Here is a 13,050-nt window from a genome sequence, read left to right as displayed (position 1 = left end):
CCAAATCTAGTGGGAGGATGGAAGATTGGGAAGTCTTTAAAAGACAGCAAAAAATAACTAAAAGATTGATTAAGAAAGGGAAGATAGATTATGAAAGTAAATTAGCAAAAAATATAAAAACAGACAGCAAAAGTTTCTATAGTTATATAAAAAGAAAAAGGGTGGCTAAAGTAAATGTTGGTCCCTTAGAGGATGAGACTGGGAAATTAATGGTGGGAAACATGGAGATGGCAAAAACACTAAACAATTATTTTGTATCAGTCTTTACAGTAGAGGACACTAAGAATATCCCAACACTGGACAAACAGGGGGCTCTAGGGGGGGAGGAACTAAATACGATTAAAATCACTAAGGAAGTGGTACTTGGTAAAATAATGGGACTCAAGGCAGATAAATCCCCTGGACCTGATGGCTTGCATCCTAGGGTCTTGAGGGAAGTGGCGGTAGGGATTGTGGATGCATTGGTAATAATTTTCCAAAACTCACTGGACTCAGCAAAGGTCCCGGCAGATTGGAAAACTGCTAATGTAACACCCTTATTTAAAAAGGGTAGTAGGCAGAAGGCTGGAAACTATAGACCTGTTAGCCTAACATCTGTGGTTGGTAAAATGTTAGAGTCCATTATTAAGGAGACAGTAACGGGACATTTGGATAAACATAATTTAATAGGACAAACAGCATGGTTTCATGAAGGGGAAGTCATGTTTGACAAATTTGCTTGAGTTTTTTGAGGAAGTAACATACAGGGTGGATAAAGGGGAACCAGTGGACGTAGTGTATTTAGACTTCCAAAAGGCATTTGACAAGGTGCCACACAAAAGATTATTGCTCAAGATAAAAAATCACGGGATTGTGGGTAATATTCTGGCGTGGGTGGAGGATTGGCTCTCTAACAGAAAGCAGAGAGTTGGGATAAATGGTTTGTTCTCAGATTGGCAACCAGTAACTAGTGGTGTTCCGCAGGGGTCAGTGCTGGGTCCCCAACTCTTTACAATCTATATTAACGATTTGGAGGAGGGGACCGAGTGTACCATATCAAAGTTTGCAGATGATACAAAGATGGGACGGAAAGTAGTGAGTGAGGAGGACATAAAAAACCTGCAAAGGGACATAGACAGGCTAAGTAAGTGGGCAGAGATTTGGCAGATGGAATACAATACTGGAAAGTGTGAGGTTATGCACTTTGGCAGGAAAAATCATAGAGCAAGTTATTATCTTAATGGCAAGAAACTGGAAAGTACTGTAGTACAAAGGGATCTGGGGGTCCTGGTGCACAAAACTCAAAAAGTTAGTATGCAGGTGCAGCAAGTGATCAAGAAGGCCAATGGAATGTTGGCTTTTATTGCTAGGGGGATGGAATATAAAAACAGGGAGGTATTGCTGCAGTTGTACAAGGTATTGGTGAGACCGCACCTGGAATACTGCATACAGTTTTGGTGTCCATACTTAAGAAAAGACATACTTGCTCTCGAGTCAGTACAAAGAAGATTCACTCGGTTAATCCCGGGGATGAGGGGGTGGTCATATGAGGAGAGGTTGAGTAGATTGGGACTCTACTCATTGGAGTTCAGAAGAATGAGAGGCGATCTTATTGAAACATATAAGATTGTGAAGGGGCTTGATCGGGTGGATGCGGTGAGGATGTTCCCAATGATGGGTGAAACTAGAACTAGGGGGCATAATCTTAAAATAAGGGGCTGCTCTTTCAAAACTGAGATGAGGAGAAACTTCTTCACTCAGAGGGTGGTAGGTTTGTGGAATTTGCTGCCCCAGAAAGCTGTGGAAGCTACATCATTAAATAAATTTAAAACAGAAATAGATAGTTTCCTAGAAGTAACGGGAATTAAGGGTTACGGGGAGCGGGCAGGAAATTGGACATGAGTCTAGGTTCGGAATGGTCATGGCCCTGTGGGTAGTGGAGTGGGCCCAGGGGTCGTGTAGCCTGGTTCTGCTCCTACTGTTTTCTAATTCTGTGTTAGATTTCAGGAGATGGTTTTATTCCTGTTCCTGGCTGGGGTGGAGATCGCCTTTACAGAAGATAAGTACTGTAGAAAATATAGGGACAGAGTGATCTCCTGGAAGAATTTCGATCGCCTAGATGGGTCGGAGAGGAATTTCCCAGATTTTTTTCTCCCAAATTGGCCATTGTGTCTTTATCTGGTTTTTCGCCTCTCCCGGGAGATCACATGGGTTCGGGTGGATGCAGAGTGATAGAAGATTTGAGGTTAGGATCAGATCAGCCATGATCTTATTGAATGGTGGAGCAGGCTCGAGGGGCCGATTGGCCAACTCCTGCTCCTATTTCTTATGTTCTTATGTATCTAACTTGTGCTGTACCTGCCCTGGGAGTGTTTGATAGGACAGTGTAGAGGGAGCATTACTCTGTATCTAACCCGTGCTGTACCTGCCCTGGGAGTGTTTGATGGGACAGTGTAGAGGGAGCTTTACTTTGTATATAACCCGTGCTGTACCTGCCCTGGGAGTGCTTAATGGGACAGTGTAGCGGGAGCTTTACTCTGTATCTAACCCGTGCTGTACCTGCCCTGGGAGTGTTTGATGGGACGGTGTAGAGGGAGCTTCACTCAGTATCTAACCTATGCTGTACCTGCCCTGGGTGTGTTTGATGTGAGAGTGTAGAGAGAGCTTTACTCTGTATCTAAACCGTGCTGCACCTGCCCTGGGAGTGTTTGATGGGACAGTGTAGAGGGAGCTTTACTCTGTATCTAACCCGTGCAGCACCTGCCCTGGGAGTGTTTGATGGGACGGTGGAGAGGGAGCTTTACTCTGTATCTAACTCGTGCTGTACCTGCCCTGGGAGTGTTTGATGGGGACAGTGTAGAGCGAGCTTTACTCTTGATCTAACCTGTGCTGTTCCTGCCCTGGGAGTGTTTGATGGGACGGTGTTGAGGCAGCTTTACTCTGTATCTAACCCGTGCTGTACCTGTGTTGGGAGTGTTTGATGGGGACAGTGTAGAGGGAGCTTTACTCTGTATCTAACCCATGCTGCATCTGCCCTGGGAGTGTTTGATGGGACGGTGTAGATGGAGCTTTACTCTGTATCTAACCCGTGCTGTACCTGCCCTGGGAGTGTTTGATGGGACAGTGGAGAGGGAGCTTTACTCTGTATCTAACTCGTGCTGTACCTGCCCTGGGAGTGTTTGATGGGGACAGTGTAGAGCGAGCTTTACTCTGTATCTAACCCGTGCTGTTCCTGCCCAGGGAGTGTTTGATGGGACGGTGTTGAGGGAGCTTTACTCTGTATCTAACCCGTGCTGTACCTGTGTTGGGAGTGTTTGATGGGGATAGTGTAGAGGGAGCTTTACTCTGTATCTAACCCGTGCTGCACCTGTCCTGGGAGTGTTTGATGGGACAGTGTAGAGGTAGCTTTACTCTGTATCTAACCCGTGCTGTACCTTTCCTGGGAGTGTTTGATGGGGACAGTGTAGAGGGAGCTTTACTCTGTATCTAACTCGTGCTGTTCCTGCCCTGGGAGTGTTTGATGGGACAGTGTAGAGGGAGCTTTACTCTGTATCTAACCTGTGCTGTAACTGCCCTGGGAGTGTTTGATGGGACAGTGGAGAGGGAGCTTTACTCTGTATCTAACCCGTGCTGTACCTGCCCTGGGAGTGTTTGATGGGACGGTGTAGACGGAGCTTTACTCTGTATCTAACCCCCTGTACCTGCCCTGGGAGTGTTTGATGGGACAGTGTAGAGGGAGCTTTACTCTGTATCTAACCCCATGCTGTACCTGCCCTGGGAGTGTTTGATGGGACAGTGTAGAGGGAGTTTTACAATGTATCTGACCCATGCTGTCCCTGCCCTGGGAGTGTTTGATGGGACAGTGTAGAGGGAGTTTTACTCTGTATCTAACCCGTGCTGTACCTGCCCTGGGAGTGTTTGATGGGACAGTGTAGAGGGAGTTTTACTCTGTATCTAACCCGTGCTGTACCTGCCCTGGGAGTGTTTGATGGGACAGTGTAGAGGGAGCTTTACTCTGTATCTAACCCGTGCTGTACCTGCCCTGGGAGTGTTTGATGGGACAGTGTAAAGGGAGCTTTACTCTGTATCTAACCCTTGCTGTACCTGCCCTGGGAGTGTTTGATGGGACAGTGTAGAGAGAGCTTTACTCTGTATCTAACCCGTGCTGTACCTGCCCTGGGAGTGTTTGATGGGACAGTGTAGATGGGGCTTTACTCTGTATCTAACCCGTGCTGTACCTGCCCTGGGAGTGTTTGATGGGACGGTGTAGATGGAACTTTACTCTGTATCTAACCCGTGCTGTACCTGCCCTGGGAGTGTTTGATGGGACGGTGTAGACGGAACTTTACTCTGTATCTAACCCCCTGTACCTGCCCTGGGAGTGTTTGATGGGACAGTGACTTACCTTCTGTCCCGTCTGTCTCCGCTTGCTCCTCCCGTTGCTTCTGTTTGAACTTCATGTTTCCAAAGTGCATGATCGCTCCGACGATCTTGTAGCAGCCATACTTCTCATCAGGAACGAAGCCCAGGATGTCCATGGCATGCTATTTAAAGCAGAAACAAGTACAAAGGATTACATCGGATATACGGCACAGAAACAGGCCATTCGGCCCAACCAGTCCATGCCAGTGTTTATGCTCCACTCGCGCCTCCTCCCATCTTTCCTCATCTAACTCAGCATAACCCTCTATTCCCTTCTCCCTCATATGCTTGTCTAGCCTCCCCTTAAATGCATCGATACTATTCGCTTCAACCACTCCCTGTGGTAGCGAGTTCCACATTCTCACCACTCTTTGGGTAAAGAAGTTTCTTCTGAATTCCCTATTGGATTTCTTGGTGACTATCTTATATTGATGGCCTCTAGTTATGCTCTTCCCCACAAGTGGAAACATTCTCTCTGTATCCACTCTATCAAAACCTTTCATCATTTTAAAGACCTCTATTAGGTCACCCTTCAGCCTTCTTTTTTCAAGAAAAAAGAGACCCAGCCTGTTCATCCATTCCTGATACGTACACCCTCGCATTTCTGGTATCATCCTTGTAAATCTTCTCTGCATCCTCTCCAGTGCCTCTATATCCTTTTTATAATATGGCGACCAGAAGTGTACGCAGTGCTCCAAGTGTGGTCTAACCAAGGTTCGATACAGGTTTAGCATAACCTCCCTACTTTTCAATTCTATACTTCTAGAAATAAACCCTAGTGCTTGGTTTGCTTTTTTATGGCCTTGTTAACCTGTGTCGCAACTTTTAGTGATTTGTGTATTTGTACCCTGAGATCCCTTTGTTCCTCTACCCCACCTAGACTCGCACCCTCCAAGTGATAAGTGACCTCCCTATTATTCCTACCAAAATGTAATACCTCACATTTATCTGTGTTGAACTTCATTTGCCAATTATTTGCCCATTCTGCCTGTTTATTAATGTCTCCTGTAACTTGTTGCAGTCCTCCTCAGTATTGACTATCCGCCCCAATAATACTCCCTCATTATATTAATTTCTGTGTCAGTCTCTGTGCTCAGTTGTTGCCTCAGACTGTGACCTTGTGTAGACTTTACTGGCAGTGCTCCTGGTGACGTTGCTAGTATAAAGATTCACGACACAGCTTGGCTATTGCTGTGTCCTCAGGGCAGTGTCTTAGGCCCAACCATCATCAGCTGCTTTATCAATGACCTTCCCTCCAACATAAGGTCAGAAGTGGGGATGTTCGCTGATGATTGCACAGTGTTCAGTTCCATTCACAACTCCTCATGCATGAAGCAGTCCATGCCCGCATGCAGCAAGACCTGGACAACGTTCAGGCTTGGGCTGATCAGTGGCAGGTAACAAACACGCCACACAAGTGCCAGGCAATGACTATCTCAAACAAGCGAGAGTTTAACCATCTCCCCATGACATTCAACGGCATTACCATTGTCGAATCCCCCACCATCAACATCCTGGGGTGGAGTCACCATTGACCAGAAACTTAACTGGACTAGCCACATAAATACTGTGGCTCCAAGAGCAAGTCAGAGGCTGGGTATTCTGCGGCGAGTGTCTCACCTCCCGAGTCCCCAAAGCCTTTCTACCATCTACAAGGCACAAATCACAAGTCAGGAGTGTGAGGGAATACTCTCCACTTGCCTGGATGAGTGCAGCTCAAACAACACTCAAGAAGCTCAACACCATCCAGAACAAAGCAGCCCACTTGATTGACAGCCCATTTACCACCTTAAACATCAACACTTAAATATTGTTGGGTAAGGGTTAGGGAACCATGGCGAGTAAATGAAGTTAAGATACAGATCAGTCATGATCTAATTGACTTGTGGAACAGGCTCGAGGGGCTGAATGGCCTCCTCATGTTTCTATGTTCCACTCCCTCCGCCACCAGCACACCATGGCTGCAGTGTGTACTTGGATATGGGGTTGGTGCCAGAGGACTGGAGGTTTGCAAGTGTTACAGCCCTGTTTAAAAAGGCAAGAGAGATAAACCCAGCAACTACAGCCCAGTCAGCCTAATGTCCGTAGTGGGGAAACTTTTAAAGACAATAATCGGAACAAAATTAATTGGTATTTGGAAAAGTATGTGCTAATAAATGAAAGTCAGCATGGATTTGTTAAAGGCAAATCATGTTTGATTAGCTTGATCGAGTTCTTTGATGAAGTAACGGAAAGGGTTGGCAAAATTAAAGCCCATGGGATCAAAGGGACAGTGGCTGCGTTGGTACAAAATTGGATAAGAGACAGAAAACAGAAAGTAGTGGTGAAGGGTTGTTCAGGCTGGCGGGAAGTGTACAGTGGTGTTTCCCAGGGGTCGGTATTAGGACCACGGCTCTTTTTCCAGAAATGTAGTAAACAGTGAGGAGTCCAAAGATGTGCGGGTTAGGTTGATTGGCTATGATAAATTGACCCTTAGTGTTAGGGGGATTAAATACGTGGGGTTACGGGGTGTAGGGGTTACGGGGATCGGGTGGGATATGTGTCGGTGCAGGCTCGATGGGCCGAAATGGCCTCTATCTGCACTGTGGGGTTTCTGTGATCTGTGATCTGTGATAGTAACAAACTTCAGAAGGACAGACAGACTGGTGAAATGGGCGGACACATGACAGATTAAATTTCACGTAGAGAAGTGTGAAGTGATACATTTTGGTAGGAAGAATGAGGAAAGGCAATATTACTAATGGTACAATTTTAAATGGGGTGCAGGAACAGAGAGACCTGGGGGTGTTCGTACACAAATCTTTGAAGGTGGCAGGACAAGTTGAGAGGACTGTTAAAAAAACGTACGGGATCCTTGGTTTATAAATAGAGGAATCGAGTACAAAAGCAAGGAAGTTATGTTAAACCTTTATAAAACATTGGTTAGGCCTCAGCAGGAGTATTGGGCTGGATTTTACCAGCCCTGAGGAGGCGGGTTTGGAGGCGGGACTGCTGGGAAAATCAAAAAGAATGGGAGCGGGTCCCGAACCGCCTCCAACCAATCTTCCCGGGAGGCGGGTCCCCGATTTGCACAGGGACCCGACTCCTAGTGGCGGGAAGAGGATTATAGCCACTTAACTGCCTGTTAACAGGTAGTTAACAGGTAGTTAACAGGCAGTTAAGAGGCTTTTACCCATTTTGAGACTTCTGCTGCAGGCTTCCCGACGTCGGGGAACCCCGCCAGGGTAAGTGAGGCGTGCTGTGGGTCTATTGTAATGTTTGTGTATAGATATATAGCTGCAGAAGGATGCAATGGGATACTGGTGAGTATCAGAGGTAAGGAAATGTTGGGAAAGTCATTTTTAATGTGTTTAGATTTTTCTGTAGGTGACAAGCTTTGAAGTGTTTGTGTGGCCTCACCTCAATGGGAGAAGTGACAGATCGCTTCTGTACCCTCACCTGCAGCTGCCATCTGTTTTATCCTAGGGAGAGAGTCATTGGAGAGCCTGGGTACAAGGGTTCACCTTTGTACAGTGATTGTCAGTGTTTGACAGCACCTCAGTGCTGTCAAACACTGTCAAAAATAAATGGTTCATGTCCCTTTAAGAAAACTGGCAGATGAAGCGTCATCAACTGACATCATCTGACACCGGCTTTCCCTTAATTGGCCAGCAAGCCCGCAGGGCGGGGCTTAACAAGGCCAATCAGGGGAAAATAGCATTTGTGCATCGGATGTCGCTGGGGGCGGGACTAGAATCCAGAAGGCAGCAGTCCCGCCCCCAACTCATCTCGGTGAGTAAAATCTAGCCCCTGGCATCCCTTCTGGACACCACACTTTAGGAAGGATGTCCAGGCCTTGGAGAGGGTGCAGAGGAGATTTACTAGAATGGTGCCAGAGATGAGGAACTTCAGCTTTGTTCTCCTTAGAGCAGAGAAGGTTCAGAGGAAATTTGATAGAGGCGTTCAAAATCATGAATGGTTTTGATAGAGTAAATAAGGAGAAACTGTTTCCACTGGCGGGAGGGTTGGTAACCCGAGGACACAGAGTGAAGGTGATTGGCAAAAGTACCAGAGGCGACATGAGGAATCATTTTTTTACACAGCGAGTTGTTGTGATCTGGAATGCGCTGCCTGAAAGGACAGTGGAAGCGGATCCAATAGTAACTTTCAAAAGGAATTGGATAAATACTTGAAGCAAAAAGATTTACAGGACTATGGGAAAAGAGCAGGGAAGTGGGACTAATTGTGTAGCTCCATGCTGGCTCTTAGAAAGAGCTCTCCAATTGTTCAACTCTCTCACGCTCTTTCCCCATAGCCCTGCAGGATTGGACTGATGTGGGTCACGATAGACCTTGGCCCTGCTTAGAGAGCCAACTAACAGAGCAGACACAGAAACTTAGCTGGAAAACTATTTCTCCCTCTCCTGTTTCAACCGTTGCTTAACTGTTTAACTTGATTTTTCCAGCGAGGCATTTAAAGCACATTCCTTGTATCACCTGCGTACTCACTCGATACACAACAATCAATGATATCGTAGGTAGATCACTGCCAGTGAGTGGCCAGCGCATTCTGCACTAAGCAAGAATTGAACACAAGTTCAGAACGGTCAGGAAGGTGACAGGTTTGAGTCTCGGTGAGGTTCCCGTAAGTGACTGCGAAGCACTCCCACCATAAGCGTTGAAGGTCCGGGAATTATGCTCACTCGTGTTGAGTAATTCCATCTGCTTTTCTCCCCTTACTTCTCATTGCTGGATGCAAGGCTCCAAGAAAACACAGAAAACTTCATCCAGAAAGCTGCCCAGTAATTTACAAACGCCCCTAATCTCTGATTTAATGGGGTAGAAATCGGTTTACATGGTGCCCATTTCTCAGGTGTGAAACAAGCACAAAACAGACTAATTTAGCAGCGGGACCGATTGCACAGGCATTGATCCCACTGCTAAACTCATGGGGATCCATTTTAGTCTTTTCCGGCAGGTGAGTAAAACAGGTGCTAGGTCCCTAATTTCCATATCTAAGGGCCTAAACACCTGTTAAAGGACCTCTTTTCAAAATTGGTTGAGGATGTGCGGGGCCAGGCATCAGGAGGGTAGATGTCGAGCCCTGAACCAAGAGGCCTGCGGATTGATGGAACATCAGCTGCCAGCGCAGGTCAGGCAACTTCCGACGTGAGGCTACATCAATGTCGGGCTTCCGACCTCGCTGGCAGCAGCCTTCAGGTAGGCTCCAGGAGGGGGGATTGGAGCGAAGTACGGGGGGAGAGGTGATCAGAGGAGTCCTGACTTATTCATTTAGTTTTTAATGGAGTTCAGATGGCAGTTGAAGTGAAGAGTTAAGTGTCTGATGTTCTGTTTTGAAGCAACAGAGCTTCAGTTGAAGAATCCCAAAGATTGTTTTTTTTATATTCATTTATGGGATGTGGGCATCGCTGGCAAGGCCAGCATTTATTGCCCATGCCGAATTGCCCTTGACATTCCTGTTGTGATTTTCATTTCAAGGAATTTCATTTCAAGGAAGAAAATACCCTGACGCAGGAAGTAACTGTGGCTGAACTTTGCCAGTTGGCCTTTGCCCTCTGCCCCGTTCCTGAGTAACAGGTCACGCGATAGGAAACACTTACATCAGTTGCCATCAATTCCTCGCCATCATCCAGATTGTCCACGGTTACAACCCCTTGGGAACAGACGTGATAGTCGAAGGCATTGCTACTTACCAGTAACATATCTGTCAAAGAGAAAATTCACGTCAGTGACAAAGGGGAAAATATAACACGGAGAAGGGGACATTTCTCTAAAATCTAATTGATTTTAGACTTATGCATGTTATTGTTTGGGGCTCAGGATTTTTGCCCCCATCTGTTTTGTTGACCTTAAGGATAGATTTTCAGGTTTGGATAAAGTTAAGTCCAGGATGACTAAGCTCTAACGTAAATCCAATCCGGACCAATTGGAAACCATTGCCATAATGAGCCAGAGCTTCCAGTGCAGTTCTGGCCGACTCCAGAGAGCTAGACTAATGTAGGAGAATTGGAAAATTGTGGGAGAACTGAGATTTAAAGGGAAGTGGCACTGTAAGGGTGCAGTGGGTCGCACTACCTACAGAATGACTCATTGGCAGATCTGTCTGAAGGAGAGTGGGAAAGAAGTGCCTGGCAAAACTGAGGTGAAACGAAGCGAAACAAGACTCAATGTGGAAACACGATCGGAGGACCAGCGCTGGAGCAGCCCCTCCTCCAACCTGTTTCTCGCTGGTCACATGAGGTGAGTGTTGGAAAGTTGCTCCATTTGGAGTCTAGTGTTCCTCCCAATCAGAGGCAGTGCAGCATTTCTGCAGTAAGTCCGAGGGATGAGAGGTGCCACTGGCTGCACCATGCCTGCTTTGCAGGATCACGTGGCACTACTCTCCATAACTTTGAATCAGAACGCACACGGGCAGAGTTCCTGGGACAAATCCAGTTGCTGAATGATGATTTGCGCTGCTCCACTGTTAACCTCTCTCAAATGGCATCTCGCGCTTAGCCTGCCCGTGGGTTTCATGAAGTTGCTGCATTTGCACATTAATTACCCATTAAACTCATCGCAGAAAGTTAAATCTAGTAATTATCAGCGTAAGTGCCCTTTTAACAATGTGATACAATTAAAAGTGTGGAGTCTCATTCCTTCAGGTAGTAAATTGTTTTAGGAGATTTTAAAAATGTCATTTTTTATTTTTTACTTTTTTTTAACTTTTCATTTCTGTCTCTTTTTTCTCTCTCTCTTAATCCAATCTTTCTTTCTTTCCTTCAATTCATTTCTCTTTCTGGACCTGATTTGACTCTAATTCACCCGATTTCCTTCTCCATCATTCCTCTGTTTCTTTCCCAATCCTTTAATCTCATTGGTTAAGGAGATAGACTGTTGGTCCCGCCATTCACTGAGGCCCAAGATGCCCCGCTGCCCTCACAGATCACACTTCCAGCAAGTTACAGGGCAAAAAAATTTAAAACCTAAATGTGCGATTGTAAGTCTAACTAATGGGACTCGCCATGAGATGGCCCGCTCCAGCCAAATCTGGCCCGCGGACTCTTGCTGATTAACCATCTTAGAGACACAGGCAGGAGTGGACATCCTCAGCCAAGTGGCCATTCCCCAGTACGAGGCTGGGCAGTGGGTGCTGGCAGGATATTTAACTCAGCCCAACCGGATCCTAGATACCCACTTTCTGAGAGGGCTAGCTGGATGGTGAGCAGGAGCAGTTACATTGGTTGACTTTACCCCTCGTTAACCAATGGCTGATCTTAGCATCCCAGTAGGAAAATGGTGCACAAACCAAGTGTTGAACCTGAGGGCCTTCGGGGTCTGTGTGCCTCAGTACCGCTTGCATCAATTGAGGGTCAGGAGTGCCGACAAATTATTAGACTAGAAAATCCTTTTCAACTTTGAGATACAAGGTTGTTTTCGGGGAGGTGCTAACTTGTATCTCTTTGCACTCACCAAACAGCTCTGGCTTTTTGCCAGAGAAAATCTGGTAATAAATGTGGTAACTTCTTTCACCGGGCTGCTGGAAGATCACTCGCGACTTTTCCAGCAGGTCTGAAAGTCAAAGATTAGAATTATTACAGAGGATTGCGTGCAGGCTGCTCTGGATTTCACGGAGCAGAACAATTATAGTCTGAAATGTGTGGAACACAACAACTAAAGTGGACTTTGAAGAAAGGCGGAGGAGGCTGAAGTTGGTTTGAGACCGAGACTTGGTGTGGAGGCACGGTTTGATTGAGGGGAACAGATCTGACCTATTTATGAGTGTAGGTCTATAATTCACAATTCAGCTCTTCCCTTCGGAGCTAGGGTTGGAGCATAAATCAATCTTGTTTGGAGTTACATAGAATTTACATTTTTATGCCCCTAGTTCTGGCCTCCCCGCAAGTGGAAACATTTTCTCTACATCTACTCGATCAAATCCTTTCATAATTTTAAAGACCTCGATCAGCTCACCCCTCAGCCTTCCGATTCTAGAGAAAAGAGCCCCAGCCTGTTCAGTCTTTCCTGATAGTTATAACTTCTCAGTTCTGGTATCATTCTAGTAAATTTTTGTTGCACCCTCTCCAGTGCCTCTATATCCTTTGTATAATATGGAGACAGAACTGTGCACAGTATTCCAAGTGTGGTCTCACCAAGGTTCGATACAAGTTTAATATCACTCTGCTTTTCAATTCTATCCCTCTAAAAATGAACCCCAGTGCTTTGTTTGCTTTTTTATGGCCTTATTAACCCAGTCGCTACTTTTAGTGATTTGTGTATCTGTACCCAGATCCCTCTGGTTCTCGAGCCCATTTATTGATTTTCCAAGAGTTGGGGATGTCCATGGAGGAACACTGAAAGTGGCCAAATTTGGAAAATAAATTATTCAGCATAAGACTATCTGGGATCTTCTGAATCCCCCCTGAGCCCAACAATGCAAGTGTTCCAAGACTTTTCCTATTTCACATCCAGGTACAGCAGAGCCAGCCACAGGATAAAGCTCTCACCACAGTACCCAACCCACATAGCACAAACCCAAGAAGACTGACTGATCCAATGCGACATGTTTCTACTTCTGGTGCCTGGTTTAGTATCAGATTGGGCGGTTTGCTAATTTGGTGCTAACTGTGAAGTATTTGGGATTGTCCCAGTCCCGTTTCATGCAGGAGCT

General features: G+C 46.1%; 1 protein-coding gene across 2 annotated transcripts in view; it reads right to left on the bottom strand.

Moving 5' to 3' along the window:
* Window positions 1-13,050, bottom strand: part of LOC147108966 (myosin-7-like) — a 145,063-nt gene that overhangs the window by 108,851 nt on the left and 23,162 nt on the right. For both annotated transcript variants that reach the window (XM_086005960.1, XM_086005961.1), the window contains 3 exons: window positions 11,853-11,951; window positions 10,001-10,104; window positions 4,385-4,523 (listed from right to left, as the gene is read on the bottom strand). In XM_086005960.1, the coding sequence (XP_085862086.1) occupies window positions 4,385-4,523; window positions 10,001-10,104; window positions 11,853-11,951 (342 nt within the window). The remainder of the gene's footprint in view (window positions 1-4,384; window positions 4,524-10,000; window positions 10,105-11,852; window positions 11,952-13,050) is intronic.

The sequence above is a fragment of the Somniosus microcephalus genome, chromosome 13 (assembly GCF_052327205.1).
Source record: "Somniosus microcephalus isolate GS21.2 chromosome 13, FLI_Smic_1.0, whole genome shotgun sequence".
NCBI classification, from domain to species: Eukaryota; Metazoa; Chordata; class Chondrichthyes; order Squaliformes; family Somniosidae; genus Somniosus; species Somniosus microcephalus.
Note: the sequence above shows the minus strand (reverse complement) of the source record. Positions and strands in the feature narration are given on the sequence as shown.